General features: G+C 44.4%; 1 protein-coding gene across 2 annotated transcripts in view; it reads left to right on the top strand.

The window, feature by feature from the left end:
• The window catches only part of edil3a (EGF-like repeats and discoidin I-like domains 3a), a 136153-nt gene that overhangs the window by 29732 nt on the left and 82972 nt on the right, over nucleotides 1–23449 (top strand). The window contains exon 2 of one of the 2 annotated variants that reach the window (XM_034091213.1): nucleotides 5752–5781. In XM_034091213.1, coding sequence (XP_033947104.1) covers nucleotides 5752–5781 — 30 coding nt within the window. The remainder of the gene's footprint in view (nucleotides 1–5751; nucleotides 5782–23449) is intronic. The other variant, XM_034091214.1, reaches the window with a different exon arrangement.

Consider the following 23449-nt stretch of genomic DNA (forward strand, 5'->3'; position numbering starts at 1 on the left):
GGGCACGACGGCTGAGGCAGCTGTCAGTCTGCCTAAGAGCCGGAGGAACTGTATGTAAGGCACCCTCTTGCCTAGTCTGAAGATGCGAAGATGGTGGGAAATGTCGTCCACACGACGAGGTGTCAAGTAGGCCCTCATGGTGACCGAATCTAGGACCATCCCCAGATAAGTGACCTGCTGGGAAGGGTCCAGGCAACTCTTCCCGGTGTTCACTGTCAGGCCCAATCGGGCAACGTGGGATGAGAGGCGCGCCGTATCCTGGGCCCCTTGGGCCCGGGACGGCGCGCAAACCAGCCAGTCGTCCAGGTATGGCAGGACCTTCATGCCCTGTGCCTGCAGGGGAGCGAGCGCTGCCGCAACAACCCTGGTGAACACCCTTGGGGAGAGGGAGAGACCAAAGGGAAGCACCCGAAACTGATAATGTCGACCCTGAAAGGCGAACCTCAAGAACTTCCGGTGATGGGGTGCAATTGGCACGTGGAAGTAGGCGTCCCTCAAGTCCACGGTTGTGAACCACTCCCCCTGTGTGACAACACGAAGGGTGTCTGCTGTGGTTAGCATATGGAAGGGTAGTACCCTCAGGAATCTGTTGATTCCTCTGAGGTCCAAAACTGGACGGAATCCGCCAACTTTCTTGCTCACAAGAAAGTACGCCGAGTAGAACCCCCCGCCCTGACGCAGGGGGTCCACTGGCTCGATTGTGCCTTTGGCCAAGAGGACGGACAACTCTTGGGCTAGCGCTAAGGCCTTCGCCGGGTCCTTGACAACTGTCATTCTGACCCGGCCGAAGGCTAGGGGCCGGCGTCGGAACTGCAACTCGTAGCCCTGGGTTAGTGTGGAAACCACCCAGGGGTCGGAAATACAGGCAGCCCAGTAGCTGAGCTGCTGCTGGGAAAAACAGCCGATGACCGGCCCCGGGACTTCAGGGCCTAGCCCCCCGGCCCCTGGAGCCCCTCGGGGGGCGCCGGTAAGGCTCTGAAGCGCGAGGCCGCCTGGAAGCCAGGCGACCTGGGGCACGAAAGTCATTGGCCGGTTGAGTGGGCCGCTGGGAACTCTGCCGACCACCCCAGTAAGCCGGTGGCTGAGCGCGGCTGCTAGAGCGGCCCCTGGGCCTGCCGGGAGCGGCCGCGGGACTGCGAAGACCCGAGAGCTGCTGCCTGGTCTGCCTCGCTTGGGCAGCGCGCTCCAGTGTCTCCAGGGCAGCTGACCCAAACAGCTCCCCTGGCTCGACTGGCACGCTACGTAGGACTCTCCTACATGTCTCCGTTAGTGGTGACTGGGCCAGCCAAACCTGGCGACGAGTCTGTACCAGAAAAGACATAACCCGTCCCAATTCCCTAGTCATTAGGGCAAAGGCCTGCAGTGATGCATCGCTGAGGCCCAGCAAAGAAGGCTCGGCCGGAGCCTGCTGCAGCGAGGCGGAGACGGCCAGCATTAGATGGGAGAGGGAGTTCCCGATACGACCCATGCGTGCCGCTGCGTCGTAGGCCCTACAGAGCAGCCCATCCGTGACCCTGCACTGAGGCTGAGGGCACCTGACCTCAGGCCTTAAAGCCTCGTCAGGAGCCAGAATCAGGGAGGCGATGGCAGGCTCAATGGGTGGCATGCCACCCAGCCCCACCCTCGCCGGGTCCTGCATGGCAGCCAAGGTCCGGGCATCGGAACCAGTGCGGCTAAAGGCCCTGGTATCCCTCCAGCATGCCTGGAGCTCCCTCAGGTACTCCTCTGAAGGAGGAACGGTGAGGGGGACACGGGCTGGGTTACGCCTAAAGAAGGCACTAGCCGGAGCCAAGTTGGCCTGCGGAACCGGAATCTGCAGGTGCGCCAAGGCTGTACGAATGATGGCCGCCATGGAGCCGTCCTCCCCGTCCTGCAGAGACCCCTGAGCAGAGGAGAGGGAAAACTCCTCGAGCGGGACCTCGTCCTCCGTCTCTTCATTGAAGAGGTTAGCCGAAGCCGCTAGCGACAAGGCATCCTCATACAGAGGTGCGGCAACCGAAGGAGGGGCGGCAACCGAAGGAGGGGCAGCAACCGAAGGAGGGGCAGGCGGCCCGCTAGCAGCCCCTATACCGGGCCCCGGCTGAAGGGCCACGAGGAGCGACTTCATCGTGTCCATGTCGGTAGCTAGCTGATCCACTTTAGAGGACAGCCTGTTCCTAGTCCTCTTATTGGGGGGTGCACCCATGGCCATCGCTCCCTCAAGTCGCCAGGGACGGTCGAACTGATCTGGGGGAGGATGTGACCAAGAGAGGTGTCCGTTGGCTGCCACCAGACGTTCCACCTCAGTGATTCTAGCCACTCTGAGTGCCCGGGGCATGCAGCTACAGTTCATGCAGGCCCCTACTGTGAGAGCTTCCCTTAGATGCTCGAGGCCGAAGCAAGAGGGGCAACAGTCGTGGCCGTCCTCGGGCTCGAGAGAAGCCATACAGGCGCTACATGAATGAGCCATTCTGTAGGTAGCCAGATGCAGAGAAGCCGGGAGCGGGTGCGGGAACACAGCCTTCACCAGCTACCTGCCCTTCCCTGGCTGAGCTCGAGGCGAGTGCCAGATGCAGCGTAACCGGGAGCGGGTGCGGGAACACAGTCTTCACCAGCTACCTGCTTAAACCAAAACACAAGGCAGTTAGCGTCTACCAGGAGCGGGGGCGAGAACACTGCCTTCACTGGTTAATTTACAGACGAATGCCAGACGCAGCGTAACCGGGAGCGGGTGCGGGAACACAGCCTTCACCAGCTACCTGCTTAACGGAAAAAACCAGGCCGTTTAGCGCCTACCAGGAGCGGGGGCGCAAACACTGCCTTCACTGGTTAAACTGAAGACAAACGCCAGATGCAGCGTAACCGAGAGCGGGTGTGGGAACACAGACTTCACCAGCTACTTGTTTAACAGTATAAACACGGCAACTTTAGCGTTAAATCAAAGGCGAATGCCAGCTGTAGCTAAAGAAAAAGAACGGCACGGGAAACTCCGGTGCTCAACCCGGCGTCAGCCGAGTGGCTGCAGCCGCTACTGCTAACTAGCCAGTACAGCTCAATGCCAATGAAGTTTAGCTCAATGCTAATGAAGTTTAGCTCAATGCTAATGAAGTTTAGCTCAATGCTAATGAAGTTTAGCTCAATGCTAATGAGGTTTAGCTCAATGCTAATGAAGTTTGGCCCAGCGCCGCGGCCAAAACAGTACAAAAGCACAGCAATACTCCTGGGAGAGGGAGCGAAAACACCTCCGTCACCAAAAGACTCAGCAAACAGACAGAAATCAGGACAACTAGGCTGGGAGAGGGAGTAGAAACACTGCCGTCGCCAACCAAGCCGACACCAACCTGTCCGAACGAAGTCTCTCTGCAGCCAGCCGCAGCTCCTGGAGGACGGGTAATCCCGCGGCCCCGACTGGATGAGTCGCGAAGCTACACGCAGCCAGCTGTTTGCAGAGAGTCGGGTCACAGGTGACTTTGTTGTTATTGGTACTCGAGCTGCGCATGCGCGCGATGGACATATCCAGTGCTAAAGCACCGCCTCTGGCGGTCAGTAGGGACGAAATAGAACCACTCTCCTATTCTTCGTAGTGAGTTACTATATGTGATATTTTGTTCTTGTTCTTTCGTGGCTTTGCAACACAACATTATAAGTAATCCCATCAGATGTGTCTGGTTTCAACATCAGGGTCGGACCCACCATGCCTTTCCGCTTACAGTATAAGGTATTGCTCTAACATTGTCACATTATCTCTGCTTGTACGCCTTTGCAAGACAAATTGTTCAGCAAAGTGAAAACAAGCAAACATCCAGTTTGCCTGCACATCTCTTGTTTGTCAGATTTAGCCACTATGTCTGCACTACTGAGACATTTACCCTCTAATGGCAACCGACTGAGTACTTACAAGAGTGATGTTTAATTTTTTTGGAAACGGTCTTCTCATCTTCTTAACTATTAATTAAATGGGTAGTACATTTTCTCATGTCAGACAACAATAAATTCATTTGTGTGATGTGTTGACTCCCAACAATTGAAGACATGCATGTTTCCAGCACAGTGTGGTGCACAACTAAAGCTCAATGTTTCTTATGGTTCACCACATCAACACATACAACAAAGAAAAACTAACTGTTATGACTGTATCTTCTCAGCATGTGTATTTTTGTGTGGGTGTGAACAGTTGTCTGCACTCAGAGGCATGTTTTTCTCTTTGAGAATGTTATTATGTGTGTAAACTATATACCGTGTGTGTCTGTGGGCTCTGTGTGTCTTGACCCCTATGGTAAGAGAGCAGAGGAGATGGCAGAGAGAAAACCACACTAAGTGAAGCGTGGAATGTGCTTGGTTTTGTGATTACTTTGGCCAATGTGCATGGGAAAACACAAAGCGGACCATCCACTGCCAGATGAGAGGTTGGGAAAGTCCTTGGCTCCTTTTGACTTCAGTTTGGGTTTTTTCTCACAGTTGAAGAAGTGTTAGAGGCTGCGATCCACTCTCTAATACTGTGTATCACAGTGGTGTCTAAGTGAATATATTTCCCCTTCATATTGCAGCTGCTGAGGAATGATTCACGACTGCTGTCTTATTTGAAATAATTTGGTTCAGGGGTGTCCTAACTTTGTCAAAACAGTCAACTCAGCTTGTCTTGCTAGACATTTAGTAGATGCAGTTAAAACAGAACCATAAGTTAGCACATTAAATAAGATTGGCAATATTACATTTTTAAAGCCCTATGAGAGCACTTTGTGAAGTGATTTTATTTTCCGATCAAAGACACCACGGGGAATTCAAAGTGACGGAGCACTGATGTTTTTGGAGTTGATATGAAACTGCTTTTTGCACGTTTCACTGTTTTATTATTGGAAATCAGACATGATTAGTTTTTTAAAATACGTTTGGATGCATTTGCAGTTGTTTGACATACTGGCATCAATAACTGTCTCCCTGTCTGCCTCATGATCTATATGGCCTTAATCCTCTCCTTATTATGTTAATACCCAATTAGTATGCAATGCTTAGAATGAAAACATGTACATGACATTGAATCATACTTTAATCAAGCTAGCATGCTCATCGGTGGGCAGCAGTATCATTAGACTCTGCAATAGACATGCTTCACATCCCAATACATCATCTACCAAACACATCCAAGGGAATTGGTTCATCTTGTGACACATCTCTTGATTAACAAAAATGGCAAATTGTTATTTGTCATCCCATGCATCTGATGCCCTTGGTCATTTGCCTTTATTGCTGTGTCCAACTTCCAGGCCCATTTGAGGAGCAATTTTATAAGATATGATGGAGATTGAGAGCTGCGGTAATGACGCCAGATGGGCAGAAACTCAGCCATAGAGCTAGACTAGGGTTTAGGAACCCGGGATGCAGAGCACAAGTATGTATGCCACAGGGGCTAATCCTACACTGGTCCAGAATGATGAACACACATTAGTCAAAGGCCACCAATCAGGGCATAGCGTTGTAGAATTGTATAAATGGGGGATGGGCTATGACAAAGTGCCAGGCTGCGCTTCATGTTAGCAGTCTGGAGTATTTGTCTTGGCAGAATGTTCTACCCTACAGGTAGCAGGTGTGTCTGGCCCTTGGATTACATGTACAATCTTACTGCACATATGGTTGTGCACAACGCAAGACATTATATATTTATATGTTGAAACTGCACTGTTGAATGCAGCTGACGCACTGAATACTGTGACATTATTGTGAAACACTAACATATTTTATCTCTCTTTGTCTCTTTTCTCTGTCTCTCAACAGCAGCAGATGGTGAGGAACCAACTTCAGCAGGTTGGAATTTAGTATGCTTGGAAATGTGGTTTCCCGTCGTTTGTGTATGTTTGTGGGTCTGAGAGGGAGGGTGAAAGCCCTTGTATTTTCTAAATCTTGGCCATGCCCCCATCTTACCTTCATTACCACTGACTCTGATACTTGTGTGGCCTCGCTGATTGATCATGCCTGGTCAGCAGCACTGATGATTATATCATTAGGTATTTCAGTTCGAAAGGCAGGTCTTTTGAAACCTCTGTAAACGGTGGGACTCATAAGAAATATCTTGCATTTATCTGCTGCAGAGTTTTGAGATTGTTTTGAGAATATCAAATTCCAATTCAGTCCCATGATTGCTTTCACTTGATTGCCTTTTGTGAATACCGGAGTGTTTTGTGGAAGGTAATTCATACAGTATGACTGCTTTTGAAAATCTCTGATTGTATATGAAGCTTTTACTTTATAATCCATTAACCATCCATTAAGAGTATTGTTAATATACATCCATTTCAAAACGGTCTTTTATCTGAAGTAGACTGCATTGCATCCTTAAATACATGCCATTAGCTTCAGTCTAAACGTAATGTATTAATTTCCCTATGAACACATCAACTGTTTTTTTTCGCAGCTCTTAGTGTTTGTAATAGGTAGTAAAGTTAAGGTCTGTGAATTATCATATAGACAGTTCCTTTCCTTTCCTTAGAGACTATATTTGATATTGAGGAATACTGCATCTCATTACTGAAATAACTAATGCAACAAGAGTTTTATTACAAAAGCAAGACCACAGAGGACAATATTAAACACAGACCTGATTTATCTTCATCAGTGATATAATTAAAATGTCACTTACGTAGTACTGCAACAGAATACAGACACACTACTCTAAGTGAATCCTTAGCATCTAATTCTCGTTGTCTATAATTCTTTCATTGATATTAATCTATGCTGGTTTATTCGAGATCAAATGGGTTAAACCAAGAATAATTTGTTTAGATGAGACATAATACCCAGAAAATGAAAACAGTTTGTTGTTGGAATGCTAAAAGCTTAGTGTAATCTCAGACTTTAGTCAGTCAGAAAATAGTAGCGTAAACACGTCGTGAATACACATGTGCATGCATACATATATATCTACTACATGCTACTGTTAAACTAACACTCACAAAAACTATTACTTACGTAACCCCAGTTCTCAGAGTAACATGAAGTGAGATGTCTCACTATGGGATGCGCCTCATCGCGGAGCAAACGGAAGCATCAATCTCATTACGCCAATCTTGATTGGCTGGTGATCTTGATGTCAGCGTCAGGGGAAATCACCCCCTATAAGTAGCTTGCCATAGCAAGGAGGGCCGTCTGGTGAGACATCTCACTTCATGTTACTCTGACACTGGGGTTACGTAAGTAACCTATAGTTATCATTCATAACACTCCGTTCGATGTCTCACTATGGGATATTGTAGCTCCCGTATTGCCAGACGAGCCTATCTCGAAAATCCCCGATCAACCAGAATTTAACAGGTAGAGTCCCGACTCAACAAGGTGCCCAGCACTGCTCGGGCCATGCTTGGAGCGGAGACGTCTAGCCTGTAAAAGCGGACAAAAGTGAGTGGCGAGGACCAGCTCGCCGCTGCACAGATGTCTTGGATGGAAACACCCTTGAACAAAGCCCAGGATGTAGCCAGGCCCCGAGTCGAGTGAGCCCGCAGACCCGAAGGTGCTTGCAGATTCTGACTCGTATAGGCCAAAGCAATCGCCTCCACGATCCAGTGGGAGAGCCGTTGCTTAGTAACAGGCTTACCCTTGTGAGGGTTAGCCCAGGACACGAAGAGTTGGTCATTAAGACGAAGCTCTTTTGATCTGTCCATATATGTGTGTAAAGCCCGGACTGGACACAACAGATCCTGCTGCTGCTCCCCGGAGGAAACCAGCTGCGGAGGAAATGCCTCAATGTCAATTGGGGTACACGAACCAACCACCTTTGGTGTAAAGGCAGGGTTGGGTTTCAACAACACTCTCGTTTGCCCTGGGGCGAACTGAGTGCATGAGGGATGTACAGACAGTGCATGGATATCACTGACCCGCTTGGCGGATGCCAGGGCCAGTAACAGCACTGTCTTGAGTGACAGATGTTTCATGTCAGCTCCTTCCAGGGGTTCAAATGGGGTCATTCTGAGCCCATTTAAAACCACTGCCAGGTCCCATAAGGGCACCAGCGACCTGGAGACAGGGAGGAGCCTGCGAGCTCCCTTCATAAAACGGCAAACCAAAGGATGTTGGCTAGCCGTCTTACCCTCAAAGTCCACATGGCATGCAGCAATATCATGCGTGTGACGGTGGAGCCCTTACGACCCCAACGTCTGTGCCTTCACAGACCCGTCAATATTCCGCCTTTTGAGAGCAGCTACGGCATCTCTCAAAAGGCGGAATATTGACGGGCTGTTTCTTGGTTTTATTGATTTTCTTTTCATTTTTTTGAGCTGCGCCCTCGGCCTGAAGCCTGGATGCGTCAGCGGCAAATGTTTTATGACAGAGGAATCAATCAGCATGTGACATGTGTTTGTGCGGATTTGAGGATGGTGTTTAGGCATCTCTCGAGGCGGCGGGAACACATTCACGGAGGGGAGAAGGAGGGGCTGTCACACCGCTCGCTTCTTCTTCCTCGACTGCTGGCCGAAATTCTGGGTTGGCTGAGCCTGAGCTGCAGCCGGAAGGCAGCCGGAAGGCAGCTTGGGCAGAGGACTGCTGCTGCGAGAGCAGCGGCTGGACCCTTCGAGGGAGGCAGAGGTGGAGTGCCTCGTCCTCCCTCTTCTTCGTCTCACACCTCCTTTGCATGGAGGCGAGAGCGGAGCCAACAATTCCCTCGGGAACGATGGGCATATCCAGCACATCCTCCTTTTCCCGGTCTGGGAGAGTGGTGAGGTTGAGCCATCTCGCTCTTTCCTGCACCACCATGATCCCCATTACCTTGCCCGTGGCCTGGACGGCGCAGCGTTGGACACGGAGACAAATGTCTGTGACCGCTGACATCTCGTCCAGAGTGGCTGCCCCCGGGTTACCCGATAGGTCCTCGCAGAGCTCCGCTTGGTAGGCAGTTAACAGCGAGGACACATTCAATCATCAATCAATCAATCAATCAATCAATCAATCAATCAATCAATCAATCAATCAATCAGGGGTTCCTGCTTGGTGACGGGCCCACCTTTGGTAGAAGGTGAGCCCCAGACCAACACGGAGAGGGGCTCACTCTCTGTGGTGGACGCCCCCGTGTCCTGACTGCCGGTCGGCGGTCCGTGGACATGGGGGGGTCCTGTTCCGACAGGCTAGCTTGTCGAGCTAACCGTCGACGGAGGCTCTTAACAGTGAAGCGGACGCAATGTCCGCATGAGCCGGGGTTGTCGATAGCGCCTCGGGCGTGTTCCAGCCCGACGCAGGACGAACAGACCTGGTGTATGTCTGTGCCCGATATCTTCAACCCGCAGCCGCAGAGTCGAGCCACCGAGTCCCTGACTCCTCTGGTGTGAGGGAGAGGGGCGTCCATCTTGGCCGCCTCGTGGCGTGGAGAGGGCACGCTCTCGACAGGTGGGACGGGAGAAAAGATAAAACCACCTTGTCCTTAATCCGGAGAAAAGGACAGTGTGGGTCTTTTATTCCCGGAGAATACTGACTGGTGTGACAGTATGCTCCTTTTTAATCCTTTTCCCCTCCGTGGAGGAGAGAAAAGAAAAAACTTCCTCGCTACCGTGGTGTCGGTAGAGAGGGAGCGAGCTAGCAACAGGTGTGCTGCTAGCTTAAAAAAATCGGACTTACCTTACTTTCCGGGGAAGAGAAGGGCAAGGTCGATTTTAATACTAACTGCGTTAGTACTACCGTCTTCCTGGGAAGCAGAAAGAGTAGCCGGCGAGCACCCGTCGACCGAAATGGGTATTTGGGTTCAGTCTGTGGACAGTGAAGCTTGCCCGGCTACTGTAGAGATGTGCTCTGAAGCGAGAAGAGGTGTTTGAATGACGCATGCGTGGTGGCGCAAGCTACTTATAGGCGGTGATTTCCCCTGACGTTGACGTCAAGATCACCAGCCAATCAGGATTGGCGTAATGAGATTGATGCTTCTGTTTGCCCCCGCGATGAGGCGCATCCCATAGTGAGACATCGAACGGAGTGTTATGAATGAGAATACGTGAATACACATGTGCATGCATACTTTGAATATATATCTACTACATGCTACTGTTAAACTAACACTCACAAAAACCCCTGTGCATTAAAACACATTTTGAGAAGGGATTTTCACACAAACTAAAATACTAGAAACAAAATAGACACCTAATTAAAAAAATCAACATTGAAAAGTCAACCTTTTCACCAAAGTTATAACACACAACTCCTACTGTATGTACCAGTTTGAAAGCCGCTGGGTCTGTGGGTATTGTCCACAGTGCATGACCGTTGCATGTATGATATGTGTGTAATTTGTATTTGTAAAGTGCTTTGAGCTCTGCAAAGCACTATAATAAATTATTATTATTATTATGAATTGTTTGGTGGCATATACTGTATGTCACACAAAAGACATAATCAAAGTTTAAAATCCCAACTCAACATGAATTGTAGTCAATAATAGTAAAGCGTAGACGTACCGTACAGTACAGTACAGTATACTGATAGTCTAAATCAAATTAGCTGATACATTTATCCTGAGCATAAACATAGATTGAATAACTGCAATAATTCCTGTTGCCAACATCTTTCCAAAGCCTGTTTTTGTTTTTCAACTGTACACATTTCAGATAACAGAGGGAGAATGCTCCAAACAGCATAATAAATTATATCCGATCGGAAAAATTACCCGAATTAGGTCCGACTTGTGACCACTGACCTGGAACTGGACTTGGAGAGAAAATAGGCCAGGGCGATGTGGAAAGCCAAATTACTCATGACAGGTTTGAAGAATTTAGCATATCAGCTGCTGTTTCACAGCCCTCATAACTTGAGTATACATATTCATGCCCTTTGTCTGCAGACATATACAAGGGACCATGTTTGGCCTGTGTTCCTTTAGATTATGTGTGTCAACGGCTGATTTGAGTATTACAATTTAAAGTTTGAGGTTGAGATTCTGCTTAGTGTGCTAAACGTGACACAAGATTGAATTTAATTCTGGCCTTGGAAAATCAAATGAGAAAATGGGCATTTTATCTAAGATCGGATTCTTCATGTACATCTAGGAAAGTATTTTCAGAACGTACAAAATGGGAAATTCTTGATAACAATAAAAATACAAAAGACTGCTTCCACATTCCTTTTCCTTTTCTGCTGCAAAAATACCACGGAGAAATGGCAACGGCTGAACAGAATGGTACAATGAATAACATAATATATAGAGACCATAATGTCTGATCATAATTCCATTGTTGAGGTCTACTAGAATAGATTTACACTGTTCAATGTTCTAAACTCACATTGGTTTCTCATACAGCATCTCTGTATAGTATGTGTATTCACTCTCTGTCCTAAACGGCTTGTTGGAGCTCCTGCCCCCCCCCTCCCTATGAGCCCAGTGTGCTCTGATTGGTCAGCTCGCCTACTCTGTTCTGATGAGTCCACCACCGTTACAGCGGAACATCAGTGATTATGTGTTACAATGGCGTTAGCAGCCAGAAAATGACAGCAGTAATGACAATCAGATGAGAATGCTGCGTGGGGTCATGGTGCCGTGTTGGCGGCACGTTGCGGGGCTTGCTTCTGTGAGGATGGGGACAGTGTGAGCTGGATTACTGGGGGTCGTTTCCTGGTTGCTGCGTGGGGTCTGCGAGACAGCGAGACATCGCGAAACTCACCTGAACTCAGCCTGAGTTTCGCGGTGTATTGCTGTCTCAGGCTGAGTTCAGGCTGAGAATTCTGCGGAGCCGCCGTGTGTTTGTGAGGAGCTCCACGGATTGATCCATTTGTACCTGGGTATGGGCACGTCACTATACTCAGGAAGAAAAAAATGGAAAAAGATAAATCTCCAACGAGGCGTTCTGGGGCAGCATAGACAGGTATTTTCTGTGTTAGAGTTTTACTCGCTACAGGGTGTACTTTGAGGGTTTGTGACTCTGCAGACGGTTTACATGCAGAAAAAGCTACATAACACACAAGGGGACGGGTAATAACCGGAAAAGCATGACATGGGACCTTTAATGTGTTGAAGGAAAATATTTTCTTTATTAAATCTGATCTCTTTCACACAGAAAACATTATCTGCTCATTAAAATGACATATACCGTACTTTTCGGACTATAAAGCGCACCTGCATATAAACCGCAGCAGCTAAATTGTCCGTCTGTCTTCCTCTCGTTCTGTCTCTCGGTTCCACTTTTACTTTGGCGCGCTACCTGTCTCACTCTTTTTCGGCCTTCAGCTTTTCCTGCTGGAGCCCGCCGCTTAAAGGTGGCGGGCGCGGACCGGTCATAGAGCCCATAGAGTTAAAGGTGGTTAATTGTACCTGTAAAATCCATAGCTTTAGGAGGTTCCCTAGTGGCCGTTAGCTGTACAAAAAAAATGGGGGAAAAAGTCGTGGCTTATAGTCCGAAAAGTACGGTACATATGTTTCCCCTCCTATTTTAAAACTGGTTACAATTATAATGGGCAACATATATGAAGAGACACCGGTAATCAAATATCCACATTGAGAATATTGTTCCTTTTGAACATCCGTCTTTTCAGATCATCACATGTTCTCTAAAGATGGTTTCAGCTCCAGCTCCGCATGAGCACACTGTCTCGCAAAGGTTATCTGTACGATATGCAGAGCATGAATACAGCAGCGGAAAACAAGTTCCTATTTAAAGGTATAGTGGAGTAAAGTAGTGCTGGACAGAGGGGTCAACTTCGAATTCCATGTGAACACAAATTGAACATTTGCACAGACCATTACAGGAGCAGAAGAAATGCCATCACAACAAACACCATAAATTCACAAGCCCTGTGGTTGCAGCGAGCCTCTGAGACCTCAAGAAGCATAATTGAAGTGAAGGTTAAGTGGATAAGTAACAGTGTCTTTGCAGAATGCAGAATAGACTACCATTAAAGAGGTTGGAGCCAGTCTCTGTCTGATTATCTTGAATCTTATTAGGTTACAGCTAAATTATCTTTCCATATACAATTTGGCATTTCTAACAAACCTTAGAATCAGGAAAAGAAAAGACCTTTGGGAGGCAGGGACTCGCTCTGACATTTCCATGGCATTTAGTATCTGACAAAACAACCTCCATTTCTGCCTTTTTTCTCGATCTTCCAAGAATGATGCTGATCTTCTGTGTGACCTCTCAATTTAAATATGTATTTGACATATTCAAAACCATTTTGTTTCTGCATGATGCTTACTTTTTTGAACTTTTAAGTGCAGTGGTCTGTCAAATGCTGATTGACTGAAAAAGTCAAAATGGCAAGGGCACAGGAGAATAGAAGTACTCACTAAAGGCATGAGTGTACGCACGGTTCACGCTGAGAGCACTGATGTCATGTTGGTGGTGCAATGCCAACTTTCTTCAGTCAAGGTGAAGGATGGGTGCAGTGACCATGAGCCCGTGAACCAGTGAAGCCATCATCAAAAAGGCTGGTTTAAAATTAGATTTGACACAATTAGGCCATGTCAGACTTCTCTGGGATGTGGCTGGGTGCACATTCAGAGCTTAGGAGCTTCAATGTAAATGTAACATTCTTGAGGCAGGTAAAATGTGTGTTTAAGACCTTTATGGAAGTTTAACAAGGTGGTTGATGGGCTGGCTTGGTAACTTATTGCTGTGTAAAATGGATGAATTGGAAACGAAACGTAGAGTTGATTAGTTCATTTTCAGGGTTATTCATTGGCAGTCAACTACAATTCTGAATCTCCTCGATGTAAAGGTTTTTCAATAAAAGTAGTGGATGTACCTGCAGTTTTAGTGCAGTTGTCGACACCCAAAACGGGTGCAGATGCTTGTTTGTCTTAAGCCAGAATAATGGATTAAAAGCACTACCACCACTGCTGCTGTAAATGGTCAGCTGGCACAGCCTGACCCACTTCACTGGGATCAGCAATAATCTTTATCAAGGAGCAGTCAGTAAAGCCTCATCCGACCTCCTTATGACCCAACCAACGCGATAGAAAGACCTTGTTACTTTTCCCCTGCATTCCCCTGCAGTGACATAGCCGTAATAGTGTATGTTGTTAACGTTTTTTTAGAGCGGTTTACTCTCAATCTCTTTAATAGAAAAACAGGGTGAACAAGAGGCTCAGCTAATTATGTCGCTCTTATGAAATCAAGTGAGTCTTAATACCTCAAGCTACTCCTCTACAATGACACATTGTAAACAAATTGTGTTGTAAACCTTATCTTTTATTAGCGGCTATGTTTTAAAGTCTAATGAAAGTAGTGTTTGCTACTAAATAAGAAACACGCTATTGTTTGTAGCAGCTGTCAGCTCAAATGAAAGAGCACATATGTAGCTTTAACCCTGGATTTGTCAGTCCTTTATGATTGATCTGTGAGGAAACAAAGGATGCTTCCTTGTGTTTAACCACTGGTCAGGCTTTCACAGCTGATAGATTGGACTCTCTTTGGATCCAGAAAATAAATGAAAGTGTTTGTGCAGGACACAACACAGGCTCACATCAATCACTGAGCGAGGGTTGGCTTGTACAGCGGAGCAGCAGCTGACATTCACACATGAAAGCTGCCAATGTTTCTTGCAGACATGCATCACACAACTCACACGCTGAGTGAAGAGAGCATCAGCTGACAGCCTGATGATATCTCTTCAGACGACACACAATGACCACCTCTCTGCCTCCACTTGAAAAGATGCTTGCTGTTACTTTTGAACAGTGTTGTTGTGATCTCCAGTGTTGTGTCCTCTCATCCCTGCTGCTTCCATCATGACCGTCATTACTCTATGCATTCATGCTTTACCGAAAATGCTCATTTGTCGTTGTTGATTATTGTTTAATTTGCTTTGAAGCCTAAAATAACACTTATTTTCTAAAATGGAAATACATGAGTATTGTTTCACCCTTGGGTTTTAAGCCTAGTGTATTTGTATTTGTAATCATGAATGGAAGTAAGAAGAGTGTTTGGATCACTGATGCTTTTCTGAATTTCAACCCACTAAGTGATGATGGTGGCAAAAGCAATTAAACATGGTTTTGTATATTTTTTATATATTTTTTGCTTTGCTTGTCCTTGTTTTTTTCTACCCTCCCTCATAGTGTAAAGCGTCTTTGAGTTCCAGAAAAGCGCTATATAAATATAATTTATTATTCTTATTATTATGGTGAATTCCTTTTAGCAAGGTCCTTTTTGCATTTCTAAAGTAGAACATTTGTTATTTTTTAATATGGCATGTCATGCTGATTGGATGTCTTATATTCTGTGTGTGCTTTTGTAACTTACATTTCAGGTGCATCATTGTTTTGCTTATTTCTTTTTTTTTAAATGCACAGGGCGTAACAAATATGCAGTGTATCCTCCCTTGTAGTATTCTTGATTTAAAATGGTGGTTTAGCCCTTTTTAAATCACAGCAAATCAATTATTTTGAAATATTGCTCTGTAATCTTTTGGTGCATTTCATATTTAAAGAATAACAAATTCCAGACTCAAACGTAGCTATCTTCTAAAACACACCCTCTCTGTATCTCGCACACAGACTCTCTTTGATTCTCTCTCTCTCTCTCCCTCCACCTCCTTTTCTCCCTGTTTCTTCTGCTCAATGCGCTCTCCATTAGGGAGGCTGTCAGTACGCATGGTGCGACTATAGATCGTCACGTCAAAATAGCCCTGAAACCTGTCACCCCCCCTCCCTCAGAGAACAGGGCCTCTGTGAAAGCTATTATACGTTCCTCTGTTCAACTGATTAGCCACCACTCTCATTATTACCACAGGTCCTGGCATTGAAATGGCCCGACTTCGATAGGATTAACTCGTTTGTAATTCAAATCCAGAGGCCTACTAATTCCAGCGCGAGAACAATAATAAGCTTGCGTTATTTATTTATTGACTCAGTTCATTTTCAGCCTGTACATTTTGTGGGTTGCGGCTAGTCTTAAATGGTTGAGCCGATGATGTAGTATACAATCCAAGGCTGCACCTGTTTACTGACGCTGTCAAATGTTGTGTGCATGGCTTCTCATTTGTCAAATTGACTTAAGAGTGCATGATAGTCTTACCCTTGAGACTTCTTCTTCTTGTTTATCGTTTAAAATGAAATAAGAGCCCTGTCACAGACCAGTTTACCTGTCAGCCCTAAGGTATGACTTTAAAAGACAAGAATATCAATTGTATCAAGAGACCCAAATGTCAAATGAAGGCCCATATAATAACATTTGTTTTGCTTCTCATAGGTTATTCTGTCAAAAGACTGGCTTTAGGTTGATCATGAGTTATCACATAAACCTCCAGACTTTCTTCTCACATCTGTCTTTGAATGTTCAACGTGCTCAGCCTTAGTCCAGTTTGCATTAATATCTCCACGGTAGACTTGTAAAGTTTTCCAATCCAATCTCAATCCACAACGTTTTGACAGCAGTGGTACAACTCTATGTTTAAAAGATGAGACCGCTATTGGCAGGCCCTTGAGTTATGAAACCAATAACCCTGCGTCAAGGCCTCGTCATTTGCATTTGGCCCCAGGCGGCAGGTTCGTCCAAGAAAGATCTTAGATGGCAGTCATAAGGCACCATGTTGTGGCCATTGCCCTAAAGTAATATATTGCTGTCTCACTTACATTTGGTTGTGATAACTCATTCAAAGCTGTGGTCTTTACCATTTGTCCCAAAGAGATGACATTATGGGAACAAATAGTGTTTATTTTATGAAAATTTGCTTAATCCCCAATGAATGGATTCACTTCACCGTGTTCACTACACCCAGATATTAAAGACAAAACAATGGTCATGACTCATGATGAATGGGATAATGCATACACAGCAAGAATACATGTGCTCAGTTGCTATGAATATAAATTCCTTTGCAAATGATTGCTATGCGCATAAGAGCCTTCACTGAGCTATACTGACCCATGCACAGCGTTCAGCATACACAACCTTTGATTTGCAGCAGTAGAACTTTACAAAATAGGTAAGTGTTTAAAGTAATGTGGACATATTTAGTTCACATTATCAGTAGCAAAGCAAAGAAAGCAACACAACCATTTGTAAATAAAAAATAAAATGTGCAAAAACTGATCATTCATGCAAGTTATCAGTTTACAGTCGAACAAAATCTGGAACCCTCCTGTTGTCTTCTTACTACTTTCATCAATCATAACTTTTTTGTTTTACATTCGATTGCATTAAGGCTTTATTATGATATCCTTCACAGTAGACATTTGAACATCAGCACTTTCATTGAATTTTTGGTAACACCCATGGTGCCATAAAGAAAAGGAATTTGTAACCATCCGGATCAGATCACACACACACACACACACGCACACACACACACACACACACACACACAGAGAGAGAACAATTTGATACATGTCCGGCTCTTATCTGCCCGTCCCCCCACATGGATCACACCTGGCACACGCAATACATGTTCAGTGTCTATTCTTTGTATATTTACTGCAGTTGTTCATGTATGCCAGTAGTCTGATACAATATTTACAGTTTGAAAGGGTGTTAAATGGACTTTGGTGATGATTAATGGTTTTAGTGTTATTGTAGCAGTTAAAACAGGACCGGTCAAATTTGACCGCGAACACCAAAGTAAGGGGGGGAACACGAAGACAATAGGTGTGTGTGTGTGTGTGTGTGTGTGTGTGTGTGTGTGTGTGTGTGTGTGTGTGTGTGTGTGTGTGTGTGTGTGTGTGTGTGTGTGTGTGTGTGTGTGTGTGTGTGTGTGTGTGTGTGTGTGTGCGTGCGTGCGTGCGTGCGTGCGAGTGAGTGAGTGAGTGAGTGAGTGAGTGCACGTGTGCGCAAGCAACACGTTCTCACTCCCATCCCGTCACATATTGACGGACGGTCAGGGCCCCTCCCCGTCGCTATATTACGTACAGGCTACCCCTTGCCCATCAGGCTTCTACGGGCAGGGCGTCCCATAGACCTTCATTGCGGACAGCGGACCCCTTGACCGTCAGGCTTCTACGGGCAGGGCGTCCCATAGACCTTCATAGACCACGTGATCAACAACGATGGCCGACCTTCGTGTTATTCTCGGTGGAAAATGCCTATTTTAAGGTTCATTTGGCCATTAAAATGCGTTTTGATGTCATTTTATGCGAGTAATGAGTTTTTATTTCTGATTATTTGTGCAGTACATGTACATGATGTTTAGTTTGCTAGTTATGACGAAGATTACTTCATGAATGTGTACACATTCATGGTTGCTAAGGTGGTTGCTATGGACGCTGCAACAGATCACGAAGATTACTTCATGAATGGTATTGGTTTAATTCCATAATCTCGGTCTTTTTTGGTGTTCGTCAGCAACTGAATTTCAAAATAAAAATAACCGGAAACAGACGTAGGCCTGTAAGGGCCATTTCGAGCATCATTGCGATTGTCAACATTTTTGAGTTTAGGATGGCCGAAGACACTACACTACCCATAATCCCCAGCTATCGTTTAGGACTACAGTCCCCGTGATTACTCTTCAAGGTCTGGGATTGGATGTTGGAGTGGCAGTGCGCCAAGGTTACGCAGCGTCAAACAGCTGTTTGAAATGGAACGAAACCACGCCAGACTATCCAAAACTGGAATCGAACGCCCCCCAGAACTACACACTACACTATTGTGTTTCGCAAAATGTTCTATGGGACGTCTCTACTGAACGTTTTCGTTTTTCCCACAATTAGAAGTTGCCAGTATTAAACACATTGGTGTTATCAAATGTAAAACATATAATTAATAAATGGGTGAAAATCGCTTGTGTCCATAATCTGCAGCATTAATATATACCCACATGACAGCTCATTGATACTTTGTAATTCTACTCCACTACAATTCAGAGGTTAACCTGGTATTTTTACTCCACTATACTTATTTGAGTTACTTTGCAGATTCTGATTTAATGATGTGAAATATAAACAACCCTTAAATCAGACTTTAGTTACACCTGAGTAAAATGAGATATTTGATAGTTGGTGCTTGAGAAGACTAAACATGTATCTGCAATTGACATTAATGGAAATGAGTAATAAAGTATCTTAATTACTCGTTATTCTCTACTAATAGTTAATTAAAGACTATATATTATGGCTATTTTGCACATCCCTTTCAAGATTTCAAGATTTTAAAGGTTTATTGACATATCATATACACAGCTACGGTGTAGTTATGCAATGAATGAAAAACTTGGGTCACAGGTCCCTCAACAGTGCATTCCAAGACATCTATCAATATGTGTGTACCTCCACCATTAAACTGTCATATTCTGCACATTTCTTATTCTATCTACATACATAAGAGTATAATCCATATGTATAATATCAGTTAAAATAAGTGCTTCAACATAGTTAACATTGCAGGAAAGCAAGACCTTAATCTGTTATTTAATGTTTAAATAAAGGTTCATTCGTTTTTCTGTTTTGCACCTCCTCCTATTAATATCTTTGTACATCCTGCACTAAACTGTTTTATTGAAGAGATCACTTATAGTATCTTCTTGATTTTTTATATTCTATATTTCTATCACAGACCTTCTACTTTCCCCCTATGAAAGTATATGTACTCTTAATATTTTTTTAATCAATCAATCAATCAATGTTTATTTATATAGCCCAATATCACAAATGTTACATTTGTCTCAGTGGTCTTCACAGTGTGTACAGAATATCAGTATGACAATACGACACCCTCTGTCCTTAGACCCTCACATCGCACAAGGAAAAACTTCCAAAGAAAACCCAGTTTAAAGGGAAAAATGGGAGAAACCTCAGGGAGAGCAACAGAGGAGGGATCCCTCTCCCAGGACGGACAGACGTGCAATAGATGCCGTGTGTAAATTGAAAAGATAATACATTTGCAACATAGGTAGTCCAAATGTTTGGAAATGCATGTGTGTATAATAGGAAGATGAATCCACGAGGATATCCATCCAGGACCTATGATCCAGGACCACAGCCACGACTCAAGATCCAGCGCTCGCGATCCAGGACACAGGACCGCAGGATCATCCATGACTCCGGATCCCAGCGTATATAGACACCAAAAAGAAAGACATTTGGGGAAGCTGGGTTAATCGGAACATGAGTGTACACGGGTATAGACAGAGAGAAGGAAGAAGTAAGATGTCCCCCGACAAACTAAGCCTATATCAGCAAAACTAGGGGCTGAATCTAATCAGCCCTAACTATAAGCTTTATCAAAAAGGAAGGTCTTAAGCGCACTCTTAAAAACGGATAGGGTGTCTGCCGCCCGAACACAAACTGGAAGCTGATTCCACAAATGTGGAGCTTGATAAGAAAAGGCTCTGGCTCCCATTGTACTTTTAAAGATTCTAGGAACAACCAACAACCCTGCATTCTTGGAACGCAATGCCCTAGTAGGACAGTAGGGTATAATGAGTTCTTTAAGGTAAGATGGCGCCTGCCCATTAAGGGCTTTGTAGGCGAGAAGAAGAATTTTAAATTCTATCCTGTGTTCTATAGGGAGCCAGTGTAAGGCAGCCAGAACAGGAGTAATGTGGTCCCTTTTCCTAACTCTGGTTAGTACACGAGCCGCAGCATTTTGAATCAGCTGAAGCGACTTGATTGACTTCTTAGTACTCCCTGATAATAGAGAGTTACAATAATCCAGCCTAGAAGTAACAAATGCATGGACTAGTTTCTCTGCATCGTTTTGAGGCAAGATATGCCTGATTTTTGCAATGTTACGTAGATGGAAGTAGGCGGTCCTTGAAATTGATTTTATGTGGGCGTTAAAGGATAAATCCTGATCAAATATAACACCAAGATTCCTTACAGTCTCACTGGAGGCCAAATTAATGCCATCCATAGTTAGTATGTCTTTAGATAATTTGTTTCGTAGATTCTTCGGGCCAAGTACAATAACTTCAGTTTTGGTCGTGTTTAACATCAAAAAGTTTAAGGTCATCCACGTTTTTAAGTCCTTAAGGCAGTCTTGAATTTTATTTAGATGATTAATTTCATCAGGCTTGATTGATAAATATAGTTGAGTATCATCCGCATAACAATGAAAGTTTACAGAATGATTCCTTATAATATTGCCTAACGGAAGCATATATAATGTGAACAAAATAGGTCCGAGCACTGAGCCCTGTGGCACTCCATGGCTAACTTTGGTTTGCGTGGAAGATTCATCGTTAACACGTACAAACTGAGAGCGTTCAGATAGATAGGACCTAAACCAGCCTAAAGCAGTTCCCTGTATGCCAACTAAGTGCTCTAGTCTTTGCAATAGGATATCATGGTCGATAGTATCAAATGCAGCACTAAGATCGAGCAAAACAAGAATAGAGACAAGTCCCTTGTCTGAGGCTATTAGAATATCATTTGTGACTTTAACCAGAGCTGTCTCTGTGCTATGATGTGTTCTAAAGCCAGACTGAAAATCTTCAAATAAATCATTGTTTTTTAAGTAATCACACAACTGTTTTGCGACCGCTTTCTCAAGAATTTTTGAGAGGAACGGAAGATTAGAAATAGGTCTATAGTTGGCTAAAACCTCTGGATCGAGGTTGTGCTTTTTAAGAAGCGGTTGTATCACTGCTACTTTGAATGATTGTGGAACATAGCCTGATAATAAAGACATATTCATAATATTTAATAAAGAAGTGCTAATTAATGGAAAAACTTCCTTCAACAGCTTAGTTGGAATTGGGTCTAACATGCACGTGGATGGTTTAGAAGAGAGAATCATTGAATGTAATTGTTCAAGGTTAATGGCTGAAAAGCATTCTAGTTTACTATCTAGTGTAATATTAGAACTTACGATTCCGGGAGCTGTTGATAACACTATACTGGTCAAAGGCAAGAGGTCATTAATTTTGTTTCTAAGAGTAACAATTTTATCGTTAAAAAAGCACATAAAATCATTACTACTGAGTGCTATGGGAATAGAAGGCTCAATCGAGCTGTGGCTCTCTGTCAGCCTGGCTACAGTGCTGAAAAGAAATCTTGCATTATTCTTATTCTCATCTATTAATGAAGAGTAGTAGGCTGCTCTCGCTTTACGCAGTGCTTTCTTATATTCATTGAGAGTAATATGCCAAATTAAACGAGATTCTTCAAGTTTAGTGGAACGCCATATCCTTTCAAGTTGTCTAGACTTTTGCTTTATTTTGCGGGTTTCGGCATTATGCCATGGAGCTAATCTATGTTGTTTTATTTTCTTCTTTTTCAAAGGAGCAACAGAGTCTAATTTTATTCGCAGCGCATCTATAGCACTATCAACAACATGATCAATTTGGGGTGGTGTACATTTTGTATAAGTTTCCTCCCCTACATGCAGACATGCTATCGAGTTAAGTATTGGTTGAATCTCTTCCTTAAATGTGGCTATAGCACTAACAGATAGGTTTCTGCTGCAAGAGCTTTTGACTAATGCTTTGTAGTCTAGTAACAGTACTTCAAAAGTTACTAAGAAATGGTCGGATAAAGCAGGATTATGCGGTTCGACTAATAGTTGCTCAATTTCAATACCATAAGTCAGAACAAGGTCGAGAGTGTGATTATAACAGTGGGTTGGTTTATTTACACTCTGACAGAAACCAACAGAATCTAATATAGAGTTAAATGCAACAGTAAGGCTATTTTTATCATCGTCAACATGAATATTAAAGTCACCTACGATAATTACTTTGTCTGTTTTAAGAACCAAAGTTGATAAAAACTCAGAGAATTCTGATAAGAATTCTGAATAAGGACCTGGTGCACGATACACTGTAACAAATAAGATTGGCTGCAAAGTTTTCCAGGTCGGATGCGTAAGACTAAAAACGAGGCTTTCAAAAGAGGTATAATTACATTTTGGTTTAGTATTGATAAGTAAACTTGAGTCAAAGATTGCTGCAACTCCACCTCCTCGGCCCGTGCCTCGAGCAATATGAGTGTTGACATGGCTGGGTGGAGTGGCCTCATTTATGCTGACATATTCTTCATGTCTCAACCAAGTTTCAGTGAGACAGCATATATCAATATTATAATCTGATATTAAATCATTTACCAATATTGCTTTAGATGCTAGAGATCTTATGTTTAAGAGACCACATTTAATCTTCCTGTTTTGTTGCACTGTAGTAGTTGTTACATTTACTTTTATTAGGTTATTATGTATGACACCTCTATTAGGTTTTACCTTAAATTGTCCTTGGGCAGACACACACACCGCTAATATTGGGTATTTTATTGGGTTCGGGATTCCTATGGATGACTGCCTAGGAGAGAGCGCAGAAAAGCGTGTAAGACTGCGACTCTGCCTCCTGGTCTCAACTCCAGTTTGTCATGGATTACGTCCACAAAGCCCTGAAATGTTGCCGAAATGAGATCTGCACCTTTCAAAGTAGGGTGAATGCCGTCTCTCTTAATCAGACCAGGTTTTCCCCAGAAGGCTGTCCAATTATTTACGAAGCCCACATTGTTTGCTGGGCACCACCAAGACAACCAGCGCTGAAATGATGACATGCGGCTATACATGTCATCATTGATCAGATTGGGGAGGGGACCAGAGAAGATTACGGTGTCCGACATTGTTTTAGCATAACT

This window comes from Pseudochaenichthys georgianus, chromosome 9, assembly GCF_902827115.2.
Source record: "Pseudochaenichthys georgianus chromosome 9, fPseGeo1.2, whole genome shotgun sequence".
Lineage (NCBI taxonomy): Eukaryota > Metazoa > Chordata > Actinopteri > Perciformes > Channichthyidae > Pseudochaenichthys > Pseudochaenichthys georgianus.